Source organism: Strongylocentrotus purpuratus, unplaced genomic scaffold (genome assembly GCF_000002235.5).
Source record: "Strongylocentrotus purpuratus isolate Spur 01 unplaced genomic scaffold, Spur_5.0 spur5_scaffold_6, whole genome shotgun sequence".
Classification (NCBI taxonomy): Eukaryota; Metazoa; Echinodermata; class Echinoidea; order Camarodonta; family Strongylocentrotidae; genus Strongylocentrotus; species Strongylocentrotus purpuratus.
Window position 1 is genome coordinate 44,255,467 of NW_022145612.1, and position 20,144 is coordinate 44,275,610.

A 20,144-nucleotide genomic window follows, 5' to 3' on the forward strand; every position below is an offset into this window, starting at 1 on the left:
GAGCATTGCTCAGCGAACAGCGAAATAAATAAAAAATACTCATGGAGACAGTTGCATAAATTACAACTTCCATACCTACTGATAGACTTTAGATTGTGTGTACTATACATACAAGAGGTAGAGTTGCCTGTTGGGCTACTTTCTTCATTTCGTGAAACAATATCCCTTTTCTCTATTTAAGAAAAGGGAGAAAATATTCCGAATCATTTTGTCTGAGTCGGGTTTTTATTGCAGAATCGATCGTCTTGGAAACGACCTGTATACCAAGCAAACCTCATCTCGCACAATCTACGAGATTAGACCTGTCTCATGAAAGTCTAATCGCTCCAGATTCATGCATGTTACATGCCCCCGATGGGACCCTCCATCATGTCCAGTATTACATTAGGATCAAATGGATGGATCTTAATTCGATTCGATTCCACTGGACTTTAATACTCGAAGGATTATTCTCATTTCCTTGCTACCCAGCATCTTGTTTTTAGCTCTTGTTGACCACCCCCTGTATTATTTTGTTCGACTCCTCTTTTGGTTCACGTTTGTATACACGGCAGGCACGAATCGTATAATGGGGGATTTAAATAGCAATCTAACTTTAGCTTCTATTTTGTACGGACATGCATTGCGTGATTGATTGAAAGCTATATACCGTAACGGAATTTACGTAGCTCATCTAATTACCGCAACGACTTATTATGATCATATACCGTAACTTAACTGCCTGAGAGCCTTAAATAAACGGGTATAAATAGTCATTACTGAATGTTTCATTCTGCATGGCAGTATATTCGTCTTTAGATGACCGAAAGAGTAAAGAGACTTGAATGCATAAAACCAAACACATTTATTCGTGTAATTTCATTTCTAAATCATTATTTATATGCAATGAAGATGTATTCTATTCAGTGTGATTAGTATTTTAGTAATACTTCACTATGATTGATGCATTACATCTAGTTCTGTTTTATTGTGTATTCCTCAGTTGACAACTGCAGAAGAATGCTATACCAGTAAAGAAACATAATTATGTAAAATCCTTTGCATTTGTTTCCCATATATTAAACTAGGCCCAAAGCAAGTACATTTTGTGTAACACAAATGCAAAGACTATTATAACAAATCAAATCAAGGGAAATTTCGATGAACTACTGTATTGCCTATGGAAATAATGTTAAGATGATGTGGTATGTTATTTATTGTAGTGCTTACATATTAAAAAGGCAATTTGAGATGCCATAAAATTGCTCAAGGTTGATTTTTTGTAATAATACTTAATAGTCTTTGCAATCATGTATTGTGTTGTTCAGGAGATTGACATGACTGTCTTGACAATATCAAAATGTCTGAAAATTTCTCATTCAACGATGAGATGAATACCAAAGATTGCATTTTCCTCCTTTTCAGGTATATGTTAATAACCTTTGTTTAAATCCTCTTCTCTCTCTTTTCCTTTCGTCTCCTAGACGATCACGTTTTCGAAAGTCTTCGATCTTCCTGGGTCGACATCGAACGGGCACACGAACCCGACCTTCGCATCGGGGGATATCAAACTAGCAAATGGAATAATTGAACAAGTGGCAATAAGTGGAGAAAGTGTTAATGTCAGTGATGGACAGAATGATCCAAGGTAACAAGACCTTTGTATTTTTTTCGTTGAATGATGTTAAAGATAACGTTGAGCTCTGATTATGTGATTACACTGTAAAACACCTATCTGGAAACAATTTGGAAAGGATTAGTAAAAAGTGTTGGTGTATACCATAAGGTTTTAAGCTGTACAAGACTTGAAAAACGAAAAATCCAATTTTAGGACTATTATTTCCAATAATTTATTTGAACTTTATGACTACGGTGCAGACATAATATAGTATTACTACTAGATCCCATGGAAAACTCATTTTTTATTTTCATTGTGCAATGAGTAAACTTGCAGCCGATTCTATTTCGCATTTATATGGATGTATTCGTAAAAACCTTTGAATTAAAAAAAAAAGATTTTTAGAATGATAGAACACCTTGGTGTTGATGTCGTGTTGATTATGATTCATTACGAGTACTTGGAGAAATAGGGAAAAATCCGATTTCCCAAGAGTACGGGGGTGTTAAAAACACCTTTTCCTTATGAGAGAGGAAAAAAAAAAGTATCATCGATGGAATGACAACATAGTGAAACTATACAGGTACCGGTGGATGATTATAATGCAACAGTGCCTCCTAATGGAGTTATTCCGAATAATTCTGATTACAAATTCTTCGAAAGTTCATTGTTCAAAAATCGAACTCTTTTCACTATTTTCTCAACGTAATATACATGCTGATGATTTTAAATGTAATTGTAGTTTCAATAGACCCATTTGGAAATTCGTATACAATGTATGCCACGGTTCATGAATAATATGCTCATCAGACACAGATAAGCATTGGTTCACCAAGGGGGGGGGGGGGTGGGGGGAGGGGGTTGAATTTGTAAAAAAAAAATAAGAAGGTGACTATATAATAGAGGGCGTTAACTTTCACGATTTAAAAAATGATCGCAGTCACAAACAAAGAGAATGAAAAAAAAAATTCTGTACACCGTAAAAGGTATATGAGCTTAGCAAGAATACATGACATTTTTTTCTCTCGGATTTTACAAGTTATCAACTTATTTATAACCTATTCTTCATATCGAGTTTTTCTGTACCTTTGTAATGACATTGCTATTAATGTTGCTATGATAGTGGAATATTAAAAAGACATTTTCTCCCTTTTTTGACAGGATCGACAAGGAGTTAGACAAGTCGATAGGCTTCCAAACCAATTCACTACTATGCATGCCCATTCGAGATAACAAGTGCCAGACGATAGGTAAGTCATAATGAATTTCTAGATAGACGGCGCTATAGAAATAACTATTATTATTATTATCATCATTATTATATCCTTGTCTGGAATTGTCTTAATATCCGCCTTTCAATCTCCCCTCTCTATTTCTTTTTTTTTTTTTTTTTTTTTGTGCAATCGTTTTTTTTCTTCTATCTTTTACAAAGCTTTGCATCTTGTCTTGTCTTTGGAAGTGTCTTTTTTTTAATAACAATGCCCTTCACTCTTTCAAACGCTCCGACACCCGAGGCAATTTCACAGTTAATTGCAATTTTATCCAAAATCTTATGACCTTTTAACAAACTCCCGCTGTCATTAGGTTCCGTAGTCATTACCCTAGTATTAAAAACCTATTATTAATTGAGAATTCGAGCCTTGTTTCTCAAGTTATTCGCACAATAGCGAGAACTTTCAGGTAATCAATAAGGACAGTTTGAATTGAATTGAATTGACGAGATCTATTGCCGAAAATTGAAAATCTTGAATTTACATATAAAAATGCAACGTATAAAATACTTGCCAATAGTATGATATAAAATAGGTAAATATAAAGTTAAGACATTCAGTAGAGAAATTCATATTAAATGAGTAGAAAGAAGAAAAAGAAGAATAAGGAAGAGAAAAAAAAATATGGAAAATTGAAGGAAAAAAAGAAGGATACATGGTTGATAGTAAAATAAGAATTTACAATTTATATGTTTATAATACCTGTGATGAAATTCAGTATACAAGTACAAATTCAGTAATGAAAACCGTTTCTGACCAGTGTAACAGATTTAGATAACTTTTTGATAAATAAAATAGGCTTTTCAATAAAGCTTTCGAATGATTTATATTTACATAGTATATTGAAACAGGCTGCGGCATTTATGATATATAGATACAGATGCTTCATTTCATTTCATTGAACAAATATTAAAACTTGAGTATTTAGATTGATATGCTATTGAAAAACGTGGTTGATTGTAAGACAGGTTCGGTATTAAATTTAGTTAAAGTAATAGATATTCATTTGCAATTTTCAGATTAAAACAAACAAGTGTATCCGTCAACATGGTCAAAATAAATCAACTAAATAAAATGTCAAAATAAATCAAATCTAACAGCATAATCCGATCATGATTTTATAGGCAATACAATAGAGCATTTAAATTGCCTCAAAGTTGATTACTTGAACGTCTTTACGAGCGTGTTATCATAACTTCGGGTGTGACTGAATGAAAATTATAGAGAAAGGTGTATTCTCAAAATGACCTTCTGAGATATGGTAATGGAGTTTTTCTCACCGGCAGAGCCTATACATTTATCTATATACCTGCCTTCACTGTTCACGTATGAACAGTAATTCATAGGTACAGTATATTGATGAAGTCAAATAACGCTGATTGGTAAAGTACACGAGCCCTTTAGTGGGTACTCACCAATAATTAGTCGAGGCCACTCCAAGATTACGTGTGATTGTTCCCCAGTGGCTTGCCGTCAGCCGCGCTAAGTGCATTCTGGAAGTTAAGAGATCATACCAGTTATCCCGCGCTCGTCTGGTTCACTTTGGGAGAGAGGTGGTGGGAAGATCGAGGATGAGCGAGAGAAAGTGCATGGACGGGAGCGGAGTGGAGAAGAGAGGAAGGGATGGAATGAGAGAAAGAGAAAGATAGAAAGAGAGAGAGAGAGAGAGCGTTAGAGAGAGGGGAAAATATAGAGAATGAGAGAGAGAGAGAGAAAGAGAGAGACAGAGAGAGAGAGAGAGAGAGAGAGAGACAGAAACAGAGACAGACACAGAGAGAGAGAAAGAGAGAGAGAGAGAGACAGAGAGACAGATGGGAGAGAGAAGAGAGACAGGTACCACGTGGGTAGAGGGAGACAGCGACAGAGATAAGTGATGGAGAAAGAGAGAGAGAGAGAGAGAGAGAGAGAGTGATGGTAGGGATGAGACGCATAACGCATTATGGAAATTAGAGGTCAATTCAAAACGTCCCATGTGTAAAGTAAATTAGGTCGAGAACGTTTTATGATGATAATTCAGTTGACTTAGGAATCCCATCGAAATATGTGATAACATCTTGAGATTACATAAAAAAGTATTAGATATTGTGCTATCTGATTTCCAAAGTCCATAACGAGTTCGTTTATTGTAATAGCGTTTTTATATTATTTACCATGTTTTGCGTTGTGCCTTGAAGTTGTCATATTTGTTAAATGTTGATGCTTTTATCTTTGATGTAACAGGTGTCGCCCAGGTTTTGAATAGGACAGACGGTTTCCCATTCGATGAGAATGATGAGCAGCTATTCGAGGTAAGATTTTTCAAAAACTATTATCATAGTACAATGAATGAATGAATGGTGGTGGGTATTTTACCTGACTGCCAAGAAAGCATAAATGCTTGTAAGTAAGCAACCAGACGGCCGACGGCTTTAGGTCCTCTACGAGGGACCTGGTAATGAGGATTAATGCCTTACCAAAGGGCACTGGCGCATCGCGTTAGTTGTCATTAGCAGATTCGTTGTGAGATAAGAGAGAAGAGTGGGGAGGGTGGGGGGGGGGGGGGGGGTCTCACAGGGGGTACCCAACCAAAATGCACGCGTGTATTGAGCATGTGCTGTTCTTCTATCCACCTTCGAAAAAATAATGACTCTGAAAAATATGATAACCTTTTCCTCTTTTTGTAAAAGATTTTGAACACGTACATTAAACAAAGTACAATTAATACTCTCCCTCAAGAACAAACTGCTGGAATTTTACTTTAAACAAGATTCGTGAAACGCAGAGCAAGCTTGGATATGTTTTTTTTCTTTTTCTTGTCTGTATTGTATTGCAGTATGCACTTTAATAAGTGTTATATGACTGTGTTACCATCTTCATAAGACAGCACGGTATAACTCTTTAAAAGACATGCTGAAAGACTACCAGACTTTGTGCGTGGGGTTTGTGTGTAAACTGTCTGCCCTGTATTTATTTAACGTAGCGAGCAATATTTTGAGAACGCACAAACAATTGTTAAAAATTCAGTCATAAATACCAATTATACAAGCAGACGACTGCCCAGTTAGCATTTGTAATACATTTTACGCGCGAAAGTTAATGATCTGAATCGACCTATCGTCCATTATCGTTTGGTCTGTAATTAACGATTGATCGTTGTTCAGTTAGCAACGCTCGAACGTGGTTAGGCTGATGAAATTCGAAGCAGACATAGGCTATAAAGATTGATTAATTCATTGCATAATGTATGCAGGAGAGAGTAGATCAAGGACATCGCATTCCCGATTTCAATATTCGCTGAAATTAAAACATGCAGTGAGCTAACATTATGACTGCCCGATGCATGCATTTCAATTTAATATACTTTCTCCCCCCTCTCTCTCTCCCTCTTCTTTTCTCTGTATCTATGCCCACGTTCTCTCTTTCTCTTTACGCTCTTTCTATCTCCGTTCTCTTTCTCTCTCTCCTTGTCTCTCTATTCGTCTTTATTTTGTGTTCTCTCTCTCTTTCCGTTCTCTCTTCTTTGCCTTCTCCCCCCTTTTTTTCTTCTCTCTCTCTCTCTCTCTCTCTCTCTCTCTCTCTCCTCTCTCTCTCTCTTCACCTCCTTCTCTCTCCCCCTTTCTCTCTCTTTCAACTGTATACTCACTTATATTTAATGGCACCCAATGAATATTATTAGATACACGAGCGTTATTAATTACCACCACTTTGCACCAATACAATTTATTCAATGCTAATCAAATCATAAAATTGAGCCTATTATTATTTATTGACTTCATCAAATATAACTACGGAATTTCTAAATGCCACATTGCTTTTAAGGTTATTTGAGAGATGTTAATAACAATATTTCCAGGGAAAGCAAAATATTTTTGTTAAGGTTTTCATGATAATCGCAGAAATAAACCTCTCCCAAATCCAGTGAAAATGTTACACTGTTGGGGGATATATTCCAATATTCATTTTAAATGAATTTGATAGATCCCTGTTATATAGATAAGTAATAAACAAACAAGAACATCGAAGTTTAGTTTGCCACCATTAAGGCTCTAAAATTTGAAGAAAAGCGAAACTGATTTTGCATTAAATTAAGATATTTAACGCTAAAATAGTGATGCTTTTCAACATACACTACACAATACCATTATACGAGATGACGATGGGCGGTTTTAGGCGAAATAAACGAAAAAATCTTTCATCCCACAAAACGTATTGCTATAATGTCATCTCTTTTCCACCTTCTAGTAGCCCATCCTATCCCTCCTTCTTCTTCACTTAATGTCCACTGGATAATAATGAAATCGAATATGCCTGTTTTTTCTCCATCCCGTATAGCTCGAGAAACCTTTGGCTAATATACTGCAAATGGTTCCTTCAATCAATGTTGGCATTAATAGGGTTGTGGCCGGCAGGTATGCAGAGCACGTATAACAAGGCATGGGTCGTAATGATTTCTCCTCAACTCTTTAAAGAGTGTCTATATGGGGAGGGGGGGGGGTGAACAGTGCCCGTAATTATCGAGCCATTACAATTTGTTCTTGTTCTGCTTTAAGAGTTTATTGATGAGTGAGACGTGAGCTCGGGTTTCTTTTCAAATGGGATTTTCCCTCTCTCGAGCTTGTATATCTTTCATTTTCCCTTCTACTGTTTTTCTGATTCACGTTATTACAATCCTAACAGGAAAATGTTCCCTTATCCTAGTCCTACCAAGGCTGATCACCCACCATCCATTACAATGCTGACAAAAACATGTACTTTATAGGAAGACTGGGGACTCGAGGGAAGGACATACGAGTAAGAGATAGTGTGGAGGAGGGAGGGAGGGAGGGAGGGAGAGAGAGAGAGAGAGAGAGAGAGAGGGGGAGAGAGAGAGAGAGGGAAAGGGAGAGAGGGAGATGGAGAGAGAGGTATATCAGATGATTTTATTATTTCATAGCAAAAGTCGGGCAACATTTATTTATTTAGGATGTCCTCCATAATTATCACGCCCAATGGGATTAAAACTGTATTAATGTAGGAGTTTCCAGTTTGATACCAGGAGCATTTTAAGCACTTTGAAATCGAGAAATCTTGGTTGAATCTATAAATCCATGGATAACCAAATACGATTTTATGTTTGTTACGAATTGCCAACCTCGTCAAGAGAGAGAGAGAGAGAGAGAGAGAGAGAGAGAGACAGACAGACAGAGAGGTATCAGATGATTTTATTATATTATAGCAACGTCTGGCAACATTTATTTATTTATGATTTTCCTCCATAGTTATCACGCACAGGGGGATTAAAACTGTATTAATGTAGGAGTTTGCAGTTTGGTACCGGGAGCATTTTAAGCACTTTGGAATTGCCAACCTCGTCAAGGGGAATATTGTGTTGCCATTAAAATGTTGAAACATCGGGCAGTAATACTATCATCTCATCTCTTTCGAGAAATGCCGATGTGAAAGTTTTATCCTCCACGGAATAGATTTATACATTCATGTTTAAGTGAAGCAAGCTATGCGCTGGAACCAATTTTCTCATGGTTGATAAAATAATGCGTGTTATGTCCGTTTAGTATGGCGATATAAAAATCTGATATTTCACGGAATAGATTTAGAGATTCTGAAGTGGAGCAAAATGGATGTTTGAATGGTTAATGCTATAAAATTGATATTTCTCGGAATAGATTTACAGATTCTGAAATGGAGCAAAATGTATGCTTGCATGCATAATGCTATATATGGTTGCAGAAAAAACGCATTTGACTCTCATTCAGGAATGAGTGATGTACTGCAAAGTGATTTTGAGAAATGGCGGTGGTATGTTGTTTCCCTCGTAGGGAACTATGAAGAGCGAAATGTGATTCTGGAGTATAGCATTAAGCTTTTACAAGCCCAATCTTGGGAGAAATACGATAACGTGCAAAGCTTTTTTTTTCTTCAAGAAACAGAATCGTTCACGCAACATAGAATTAATGTAAATGTCTAGAAATTGTTCTTGAATGTCAATTCATGTTGGGCCTTGCTTTATAGAAAGTTGAGAACTGTAAGAGGAACTGAATTCTTCTTCTCTTGGTAATATTGTAGGATATCTGAGATGGTATCTCGAGGAGTTTTTAATAACATCATCCGTAATGCTTACATCATTTTGAGTAGGATGTATCTTATCTGTCTGCATTTTCATTGTCTCGTCAAGTTGTTCTCTGAGTCCCTTTTGGGCAATTTATTTGATGTAAATGGCTTTTAGTTGTTGAATGGCCACTCCTTTGCTGATTATCACATTATTCACTTAGATTATGGGATGCATCCTCTTAATTTTTCTCTTTCATTTTTCACTTGACCTCTTCGATTTTCCCGTTACCTTGGTAACTCGTTTACCGTCTAATACAAGTGGATGACCCTTATACAGTCCGTAAAAGATGCTATGGTCTAGACAGTGTGGGCGCGCATTGTGTGATAGGAAAACCATCTATTTCATCCAAGACAAATTGCCAAAGAGAGACAGAGGGTATTGAGGGAAGGGCAGCGTCGCGTTGTCGATAAAACTTGACGGGAAGATGAGTGCATAGGAAACTTCTATTATAATCAGCTTTGGAAAAGATATTGCAATGAAGAAAACAGATTCAAATCCATGGTAAAAATGGAGAGACGGAGTGCGAGAAAGAAAAAAAGGGTGAGGGAGAGAGAGAGAGACAGAAAAGGAGAGAGAGAGAGAGACAGAGGGAGAGGGAGAGAGCGGGGGAGCAGACACACAATGAAGAAAGAGACAGATGGCGAAGCAGATAGAGAGATAGAGAAACGTAACAAAAGGTGGAGAGGGGAGAGGACAAAAACTCGCTGTATGTTTATTATGAAGTGGATTTTAAAAGGGAATCCCCATCCCATCTCTAGAAAAGGTTGATAATTGAAATTCTCCGAATTGCTTTATTATTAACGTTTTTTAAATATTTTGTTAAATGATTGTTTAGACGCTACATCGTTACTTAAACGTCAGGTGGATTTAGAAAAGTTTTCTCCTCCAACTCCGTCGTGATTGTTTTTTCGTAAAAGGATCCTTACACAGATCTTCCAGTGACTCCCATGACGCCAAAATGACCTTCGTCTCCCATGTTCATATAAAAACCTCATTCTTCATTCATTTTTCTCAGTATTGAATGAGACAAAATGACCCTATCAAATCGCCAAAGCTCATAAAACGAATGCTTCTGTCTTCATACGTTTTAGAATGAAGTGCGCCGTCTTTTGGCATGATTCCATGACCCAGTTTCTTGTAATTTTTTGGCCCGCGCACGTTTCTGCATGCAGGCATGCATACCCGACATTATTTTAAGCATTATTGAATTTCGTGGAAGTCCCACCGAAAGCAGGTATGATCGCCTCGCCGGCGGTGGATATTAAAGCATGTCAACGCAGTTTATTCTTCTGCCTCAGTCAACATGTCGTCTAGATTTGTCGGCAAGATTACCTTCAGGAATTATTTAGAAGCAATCTAGAGAGGCAACGCAGGCCGGTATATAGAAAAGATCATCCCGACATCAAAATGATAACAAACGTAATTGAACCTCTAGGCTATGCAAAATCTATAATTTGAGGTACATGGCCGTTCGTGTTATAACTACAAGTGATATATTATTGAATGACGAACGAATTGGTTTGAACATTTTAAGTGTGATCATAGTGAGCTTATATATTTCAACATCTCAAGTGGCGCATTGTAGATCGGTATGATGAATCTGTCTTTCAGCATGAAATTGACTGGGCGCGAAAATGACTTTTACTTTCGCGTTTTAGTTTGGATTTTGAAACGTTTAGGCCTCTTTCTTTCTCTCGTTGACAGAAACAGTGTTATCTTTCTTTCTCTCTCTATTATTTTCTTTATCTCTCTTTCTCTCTTTCTTAATCTCTCTCTCTCTCTTTCTCTTTCTTTATCTCTCTCTCTCTCTTTCTCTCTCTCTTTCTTTCTCTATCGTGAAACTTCATTGCAATGACGGTCTCTTATAGAAGATGTAGAAGTTGCGCATGTACGCTCCCTGTCTTCTAACCGACTCTGATTTTATATTGACTAACTGAATCATTGGTTTATAAAGTTTGGTCTTAGGGAGCACGAGCCCCCGTCATCTCAAAGTCCCGGATCCGCCACTATACCTATCTCCTACTCATGTCTTTATCAGCGTCTACAAATCAGTGATAAAATATTTGATACTCGGGATGTTTCTAAAATCATCTACCTTGAAAGAAAACAAAATTATTTTTCCAACCTTCCGAAAGAATCTCATGCCCTGGAGATATCCTCAACTTTCTATTTCTTTCACTTTCACTAAAATAATGTCATCTACCTCTAAAAGCATCAATCCGAATTTGTATACCATCGCCGCAGTTATAAATCATGACTGAACCGCAAAATTATCTGAGCGTTCATGTTATATTCAGCCGCAATATCAATATTCTTTTTGGTGAACCGCAAATTATGTGTTCTCTCTATAAAGCTTGCAAGAATGTAACTAATATTACATCGTGGATATATTTTGAATGAGATTAGCGGTCACAAATGACCAGAAATGACTCTGTTCCAATCAAACATGATTTTTTTTTTATAATTTACCTTCTTGTCAAAATAAGGTATTGGCAAAGAACTGACGCAACTTGCTCATTCTAAAGCATGCTGAACACGATGCATCATTTCCGTTGCGTTGTTACATTCGAAGCTGATGAAAGTCTAGTGATCAAATTAGTGCGTGTAGCATAAATTCAACACAATAATATTGCACTGTTAATTTTGCGTGTATTGTTTGTACCATGTCACATTCCTATCAAAGACCATTTCAATCGCTGACGTAGCCTTGCGTCAGGAGTCCTGCGTCAGGAATTGACGCCTCGTGCGCATGCAACGGAATTAATTTGACACAATCGTGTCCTTCATTTACAGGCATTCACAATATTCTGCGGACTGGGTATCAACAACACCATCATGTTCAACGAGGTGACCAAGGCAATGGCCAAGCAACAGGTTGCATTGGAAGTTCTCTCTTATCACGCATGTACCACCAAGCAAGAGGTCAGAGCTCTAAAGGTAGGTCTAAAACTCAGAACAATAAGTGTAAGGCAATCAGTGCTCTTGTCGTTTGGATTTGTTAAATCAGAAAGTGGAGGCTGGAAAAGTTATAAAACGAGATTGTGATAGAGGTAGAGAGAGACAGACATACAGAAATTGAAAGAGGGGGGGGGGGGGCGTGGGCAAACGATTAAGGGAGAAGAATCGAATAAGAGCCTGTAGTATTTTTACACCTTAACATAGTTAACCGGATTATAAAGCACTTCATCCCCTTCAAGTTGCTGTAATATAATTTGAAAATAGAATTACAATTTTTTTTTTGTGGAAGTCATGACGTGAAAATGATAAATTGGTTTCATCATGTCTTGATGCAATCTTTCTTTACCTTGTTACATAATTATAGTAATCTTTTAATGACTTCATGACTATGGGATTATCTAATTCTCTCCTTTTTTTAACAGGATGCACGTCTTCCAGACATCAAGAAGCTTAAGCTGGTTAGGTTTGATTTCGATGACTTCTCATTAGAAGCAGACGAGATGTTGAAAGCATCCCTCAAGATGTATATCCAGACGGGCTTCCTTGATAAATTCAAGATTAGCCAGGATGTGAGTATACAAAGAAAACTATCCTGTTATTTGGAACACCCCTTCGAATATGCTCGTTGCCTGTTGCGTCATTAGATAGCATTATCGCTTGCGCTAATAAAGCGTATGTAGGACAGAAGTGCATCCGCCAGTAAAGGAATATGAGTATTACAAATATATCCTCTGGATCACCACACCTAATATGCCTGTTGCATGTTGCGTTATTGGATAACATTATTATCTGCGCTAAGCAATCGTTTGTAGGAAAGGAGTGCATGCGTCAGTAAAGGATGTGAGTATAAAGAAACAAAACTATCCTGTGGAACACCCCTCCGAATATGCCCGTTGCATATTGCGCTATTAGATTGCATTATCATATACACATAAACACAGTACTCATGTTGCAGTGCTAAAAGTAAAATGGCTACTGCGGGTACTGCTGATAACTTTGATTTTCTTTGATCTTTTAAACAATCAATGAACAACGAATATGAATACAGTCTATAAAACAAATATATCCTGCCTTCATTCGAGTCTCTGGATTAATATGGTCCCTCGGCGACTGCAATAGTAGTATTGTGGTCACGTATTATTGCAGTCACCTTGCGCCCATATTAACCAGAGCCTCTCAAGACAGTGTGTATTCGTATACTACCTGCGCTAATCAAGCGTATGTAGGAAAGGAGTGCATGCGTCAGTAATTCCAATTCAGTGATTGTATTGTTCATTTTTTTAGTGCGCTGTCACATTCGCATGGTGCGTCAAAGCCCACGCCAGTCGTTGACGCAGTCCTACGTCAGAAAATAACGCCTCGTGTGAGCCGGGGGGAATAGCTCTTATTTTGTTAAAGATCATTGGAATGGAATAGGAATTATTCCATTCTCTTCATGATTTATGTTGTTTATTTGTTGTTAATCAGTGTGAAAATATTAGTAACGTAGTGCTGTTAATCACAATTATTAAATTTCCAATAATTTTTTGCAGTTTGCATCTTTTCAATGAATGTCATTTAAATCTTTAATATACCTGAGATTCAGTTTACTTAAAATCTCAGTTGTTGTTAGAAAGACTAGGTGCAGCTGCTTGCTTTACAAGGGATTGTGATGTTAGTGGTTAAAAACGATCTATAAAATTAGTATGCTTACTTATTCTCAGCAATAGTGCATGCGGTTATCGCATTGATTATATAGAAGAAGTAAAAACACTTTCAAGGAATAACAGGAAATTATTTGGCTAATTTAGTCGATATAAAAAGTATTGTTCATGCTCCATAAGAAGAACATATTCTCTTTTTTCTCTTTCATAATTGATACATAGTGTTCATTAATGTTGACCTCCGCAGAGTTATCTTTTTATTATTATTACTGGAAAATCCCGATAGAAACACGATATTCAATGACGACATTCTACATTACTGAACTGCTGGGCTACGTAATATGCCTGTAGGCATGATGCAACCAGTTGTTTCATATCTAACAGAGACTGCCATTCATTTAATAACCTATCAAATTAAAGTCCTATTTGATTAGCGCTTTATTGAGATTTAATTAGATATGACCCTCAACGGCTGATACTTCCATAATTTGACCTTTCATTTTGGCAGTCATCAATTTCAGTTCAGGCAGTCGCTAATCCACCCTCTCTATCTCTATCTCTATCTCTCTCTCTCTTGCTCACTTACTCTCTGCTTTGTCCCCTATCTCTCTCTCTCTCTCTCTGTGATATATTCCCCCTCTCTCTCTCTCTTATATTTTTTGATCTTCCCATATTTATGTTTTAATGTGCATTCATGAACATTTATCTTTCAAAGAACACCATTCCTGTAAATACACAGACATTATTTATAGTCGTATTCATTTCTCAAATGCCCCGATGACATGATCGACAATACATATATATTATTTTTTATATTTTTAATCATTTTTTATATTTTTAATCATTTTTTATATTTTTAAATCATTTTTTGTGGAAGCTGCTTGGTCTTGATTGTAACTGTTTTAGTTTACTTTCATGTCGACTATTAGTATTATTGGAGTATACACTTATTGAAGTTACTTTTCATGCTGATAATCTTCGATTGCAGGTCTTGAGTCGATGGTTGCTGACAGTACGCAAGAACTACAGGCCTGTTGCCTACCACAACTTTAGACATGCCTTCAATGTTCAGCAAGTCATGTTTGCCATACTACAGGTTAGTGAGTATATCCTTATTACACTCTCTAATCTCAAATTAATTTAGTTAATCAAATTGAAACGTTCTAATTTTTAGCTCTAGGAATAGAGGGTTACGTTTGACTGATCTAAACGGGAGTCATTCATTTCATAAGCCATTTTCACGTCAGTCGTCCACAGTATTGCGAGATATGCAGCTTGAGCGATTGAGCAATGTAAATTGAATGTTATTCTGACATTTACACAGCAATGTTTGAATAGTGCTCAGTGCTCCTCTCTCTCTCTCTCTATTGAATTACCAATTACCCTCGTTTCCGATAATGCCCTAGAAAATATAATCGAGCAATGTCGACTTATGTCACCACATCAAAACAAGTTAATTACAATCTGTGTATTCATCAGTTTGTTGATCTAATTCATCCCTAATGTATAGGTTCAACCAAATCGATGGAGTACTTCTGGTCATAATATGTAGGTCACGAATCGCGATTGAGAAATGAAAGATATATTATCCAACTGAATTCATACAAACCAATTACTATTCGTTATTATTAGCAATACTATACCCTGTGAACAAGCATTAAATAGTATGGTGTTGTACATCTTTTTTCAATTCTACTCTGTGACAAGTACGATTAAAATGTTACTTTCTATCTTAAACCAAAGCAACTATTTTCTATTATTTATTTTCCAGGAATAGAAATGATTATAAAATCTAAATTTACAGCACCCCAGATACGTTTCCACTTTTTCCAAGCATATACTTTTTATGTAAAACTATGAATATGAGTATATAACTTTTATTCGCCTTGGACATGCTGCAGTGCCTGAACTTTGTTGTCTCGTAATAACTTTCAATAAATATGTTATTCTGCATGTGACCTCGATCATCACTGCGCACTACAATCAAACAAAAAAGCTTAAAGATAAAGTTGAGTTCTGGTCATGCGATTGCATTTTGACATAAATTGTGTGGAATCGATCAGAAAAGGTTGATCATCTAGCAAATAAGTATTGGTGTGTACTGCAAGGTTCTGGAATCAACAAAATGATCAGAAATTTGGCCCAGTCTTGGTAAAGTTACAAGCACTGTACACAGAAATATGTATATGGGACTACACGAACATGTGGCGTAAAAATCCGTCCCGATTTTTATCCAGTTACATGCCACATTTAGAATATTAAGGCATTTGAAGAGCCATGCTTGTCAAGGAACATTTTTTTATCTGATGTTCTTCCATACTTGCATAATAACAATGATAACGCTCACAAATTATTTTCCCCTCTTCCCAGAACTCAACTTTCTCTTTAAACTGTCTCTCTTGCAATTAACAGAATACAGGGGTAGCCAAGTACCTGTCGGATATCGAACAGCTAACACTCCTTGTAGGGTGTCTCTGCCATGACCTGGATCACAGAGGAACGAATAATGCCTACCAAGAAAAGTAAGATACTGTCAATTCTTTCAACTTTACATACTAAGAACAAGCGACTCAAATTGAACTACAGTCAACTCAAACCTGTCTATATCCACCACCCAAGTGAAACACAAAAAGTGGTATTTGTAGACAGGATCCTTTAGTTCGTGTTTCAATAAGAACCCATTTTCAAGGGAAACAAAAATGTGCTCTTTGTAGACAGGTGGTCACGTAAGCAGGTTTCACTGTACATGTATAAAAGTTTTCCATAAGCAGCATATTGATGGGCGAGTTGTTGAAGATTTTTATTCGATTGAAATGCATGCTTTTGTCGATGAGTATGAATAATTGAGAGATTTATGTTGCACAATCAATCTTTTAACAGTATGTGTCTGAACGTAAATCCATCGACCCCCTTAGAAATGGATAAATCATAATCTTTTCGATAATGCGCTCCGAATAATGTCTCGGGATTATCCCTCAAAGCACTACATTTTCTCCCGAGAGGAATATTTACATAAATTAACCATTTGTCATAGACATGCTAGAATGTGTTCTTACGGTGATCTTTTCCTGATTCAAAGCAACAGAGGCCTTTATTGTGATCATATTATTTTGCTATTGATCTTCCACGCCGTCTTCCTTTGTGATGCCGAGATGTTTCATGGTTACGGACAGCGTCTTGAGATGAAATTTTGCAATCAACACTGTATAAGATATATTTTGGCGCGCTAATAAACGCATCATGAAATTTAATACCGTATGTACAGCTAAAAACATTTGAAGAAGAAAATTACAACGTATGGAATCGCTCTTTCACAGTGACTAAAATAGAGAAGATACATGTCTCTCTGCGAAGGAAGTTCGCTGACATGTCCTACATTTAGAATCCTTAAGGTTGCCGCCATGCCGTCATCGAATTTCATTGAGGAGAAAGACAGAATAGCTTGAAGTCCTTTTTTTTCTCAAGTTGTTCATGAAGTCTGTTGGAAATGTTAAGGTCACAAGTAAAGCAAGGCCTTTGGTTATACGCGTAAGTTAAGAAGCTCTACAGATCAGATAGCTAAGACAAGCGTATAATGCGTATGTCTTTTCGAAGGACAAATCCTTGTAAGTTAGCTTCGACAGGTACAGGCCTATTATTATCCAGAGCCGTGTTCATACTGTTTTTATTTCGTCTCTTGAGAAAGTCCTTCTAGAGGTCACAATATCGGCATGAAAGGATTTCATGTTTCGGAAAGAATTCGCCCAGGCATCTTTGTATTGATAATCTTTCGAAAGAGGCTTTGTCAATACGATGGGAATGTAAAAATAGCTTGATATTTTTGTCGTATGTCGTATCTCGGTATGAAGCAATTTGCTTTGAGAGATATCACGAGAAAGCCAAGTATAAATCAGAACACTATTCAAGGCAAAAAAGGCACGAAGAAAACATGTAGTGGAGTCGCCGTGATTTCCTATACGAAACTAATTTCCGGGGGAGGGGCATTTTACTTCCTGTTTATTATGTTGGTTATATTCCTTCGATGACATTCTTTTTAATTGATATTATGTTGAGGAATTTTAAATTCTGAATACCTGATAACTTCCTCGTGTAAACTCCTTCTCTAAAAAAAAACTGCTCACACCTAATTCACACACCTGGGCATTTTCATATTACATGCTTAGCCAAATCTTTGTCATAAATCATTATTAACGGTAATGTGTTACTGTGCTTGTCTGCTGATCACATTAAGGTCGCTAACTCTATGTAAAATGATATGAGTCTGCGTCCTTCTGCCTTTCAGCAGATATCAGCAGCTAAAATTAGATTGTCTTTTTGACCCTGAATCTTCACCATCCCTCGCAGTTCTTGGAAGGTATACAAATAAGTAGCACGGAGGAATGGAGGATGGGAAAAAACTCTTCTGCCTCTAGCTGAGTATGTGTAAGCACATAGGACTTTGTCTTGTAAGGGGGTAATGGAATTATGAGTGTTACTTGATTTATTCTATATGCAAGCCCCGGGCTTTTTCCATTTTGGGTTTTGACGGTAATTTCGCCCATGACAGTGAACGCAGCGTGAATTTACGATGAGGGAACGGTAGCTCACCGGCTTAGTGAGTGAACAAGAAAGATATTCACGTTTAGATGAATTTTCATGATGAATGCCGACATGAAATTAGTTTGTGACTAAAAGAAAAAGAATGTTGTAATGACAGAGCATAATAATTCTGAATGTCAGAAAGGGGAAACCGCTGTCTGACGTTACCACACAAAAAAAATACATGCAAATATTTTGATGAAAATTGTTTCCGGTTAAATCGGAAAGAGAAAGAAAAAAGATTCTCCGGGATTTATTTTGTCCATCTTATAAAAATAATATCTCGTTGAAGCTTATCATCATATTATTACTTGTGTTATGCGAACACAAACACGATAAAGTTAGTACCTTTTGTACCGATCTGCTTTATCATCAGTGATAGTCTTATATTACCCCCCCCCCCCACTTGTAGTACGTGTCTGTCAAAAGAGCTGCCTTAATTAGACTGATTTGCATAATTTTGTGATATCCGTCAGAATTATGACAAGACTGAGAGAGGGAATTATAGAAGAAAGAAAAAAATGTGTTGCATGCCATTACCGTCTGGAATCACTTTTATAATAAAGTACAAAACGAATGTGAGATCGAGTAGAGAAAGATGGATAGCGGAAGGCAGAAACTGGGGAGAGATAGATAGAGAGAAAAAAGAGAAAGAAAGAGAGTGAAAGAGAAAGAAAGAGAGAGAGAGAAAGAGAAAGAAAGAAAAAGAGGGAGGTAGGGGATTGGGGTCGTGAGAGAGGGAATTGTCTAGGCCGTACAGGAGCAAAAGAGTGCAACTATATTGTTTAACTTTGGTATACAGGTGCCATTAAAATGAAGAGCAAACTTGCTTTGTCCATTTTGACTGCATTTCTCGTCGAGCGCGAACGTCGATACATATATTTTCCCGCCCATCACGGCACATTAGTTTGCACGGAGGAGTATCCTGAGTAATATGAGTCTCTGTCAACAAGTTGTCTTACCGTCTCGGGTAGAGGACGTTTCTTTCAACCATTAAATATGTTTGCACAGGAAATCGAACACTCTCAAATTGAAGGCAGGAAAGTGAAGGAAGGGGCTATGGCTGTTCGCTGAGAATATTTCGAACCGTTATGTATGGCGTCGGTACTGATTCATCGACAAATGTTGTGCTCCCCCCCCCCCCAGCCCTCCAAAACAAAGTAAAATACCCTTTCATTTGCAACCTGATTTGGTTTGGTGCATAAATTTCAAATACTTGGGTACAAAAAAATAATCAAAATACGAATTAAGAACTGAAAGAAATGCCTGGATAGTTTATATTCAGAGCGTAAAATGGCTCTGTTCTTTCTGGGGATCCACAATACTTAATATCGAAGGGTGTGGTGCCAACCCCATTCTCTAGTGACTACGAGTACCTCGTCTTGTTCTAGACGAGTGCATTGATTTTCTACACCCCTCCTTCCTCATCGTTTCGAATCCCTGATAAATCGGAGTATATATGATAATTATAGTGAGGTGGAACGTACTTCATCCCACAATGAAGAATGAGTGGGGATTATAATTTCTCCGAGGTGCACAGTTCAATAAACTCGTCTGGGAAAAGTCTAATGAAGACCCTGAAACAGACGTTGACTCTTTGGAAGAAGCATTCAAACCAAGAAATTTGCTGTTTCAATCATAATATTTGTTTAAACTCTTTTAAGAGAATATGTTTTAAAATCCTTTCCACATGCATACCTGATTTATACGATATATTACGAAATAAAGAGGATTAATTCTGTTGCCATGGCTATAATAACACGGATCACTCTCATTTTTTACCAATGATAATCCTCAGAATATTGCTCTATCATGTATTCATCATTGTAGGATTATAGGATATAATTATCAGTCAATAAGTGGGTTGATCCATCGAAACTCCCTGAATAATGTATTCACTTTGAAGGAAGTTCCATTAATATTGTCTTTAAAAGAAGAACAAACCTCTTTATTTGCCTGATTCTGTCAATATATTTTTTGTCTATCTGGCTCTGTTCATGTTTTCCAAC

General features: G+C 36.9%; 1 protein-coding gene across 1 annotated transcript in view; it reads left to right on the forward strand.

Annotated features, from left to right (window-relative positions):
- Window positions 1–20,144, forward strand: part of LOC115919281 (dual 3',5'-cyclic-AMP and -GMP phosphodiesterase 11A-like) — an 88,979-nt gene that overhangs the window by 57,968 nt on the left and 10,867 nt on the right. The window contains exons 7-13 of the mRNA XM_030972680.1: window positions 1,464–1,627; window positions 2,759–2,847; window positions 5,089–5,156; window positions 11,750–11,893; window positions 12,337–12,483; window positions 14,546–14,653; window positions 15,970–16,079. Coding sequence (XP_030828540.1) covers window positions 1,464–1,627; window positions 2,759–2,847; window positions 5,089–5,156; window positions 11,750–11,893; window positions 12,337–12,483; window positions 14,546–14,653; window positions 15,970–16,079 — 830 coding nt within the window. The remainder of the gene's footprint in view (window positions 1–1,463; window positions 1,628–2,758; window positions 2,848–5,088; window positions 5,157–11,749; window positions 11,894–12,336; window positions 12,484–14,545; window positions 14,654–15,969; window positions 16,080–20,144) is intronic.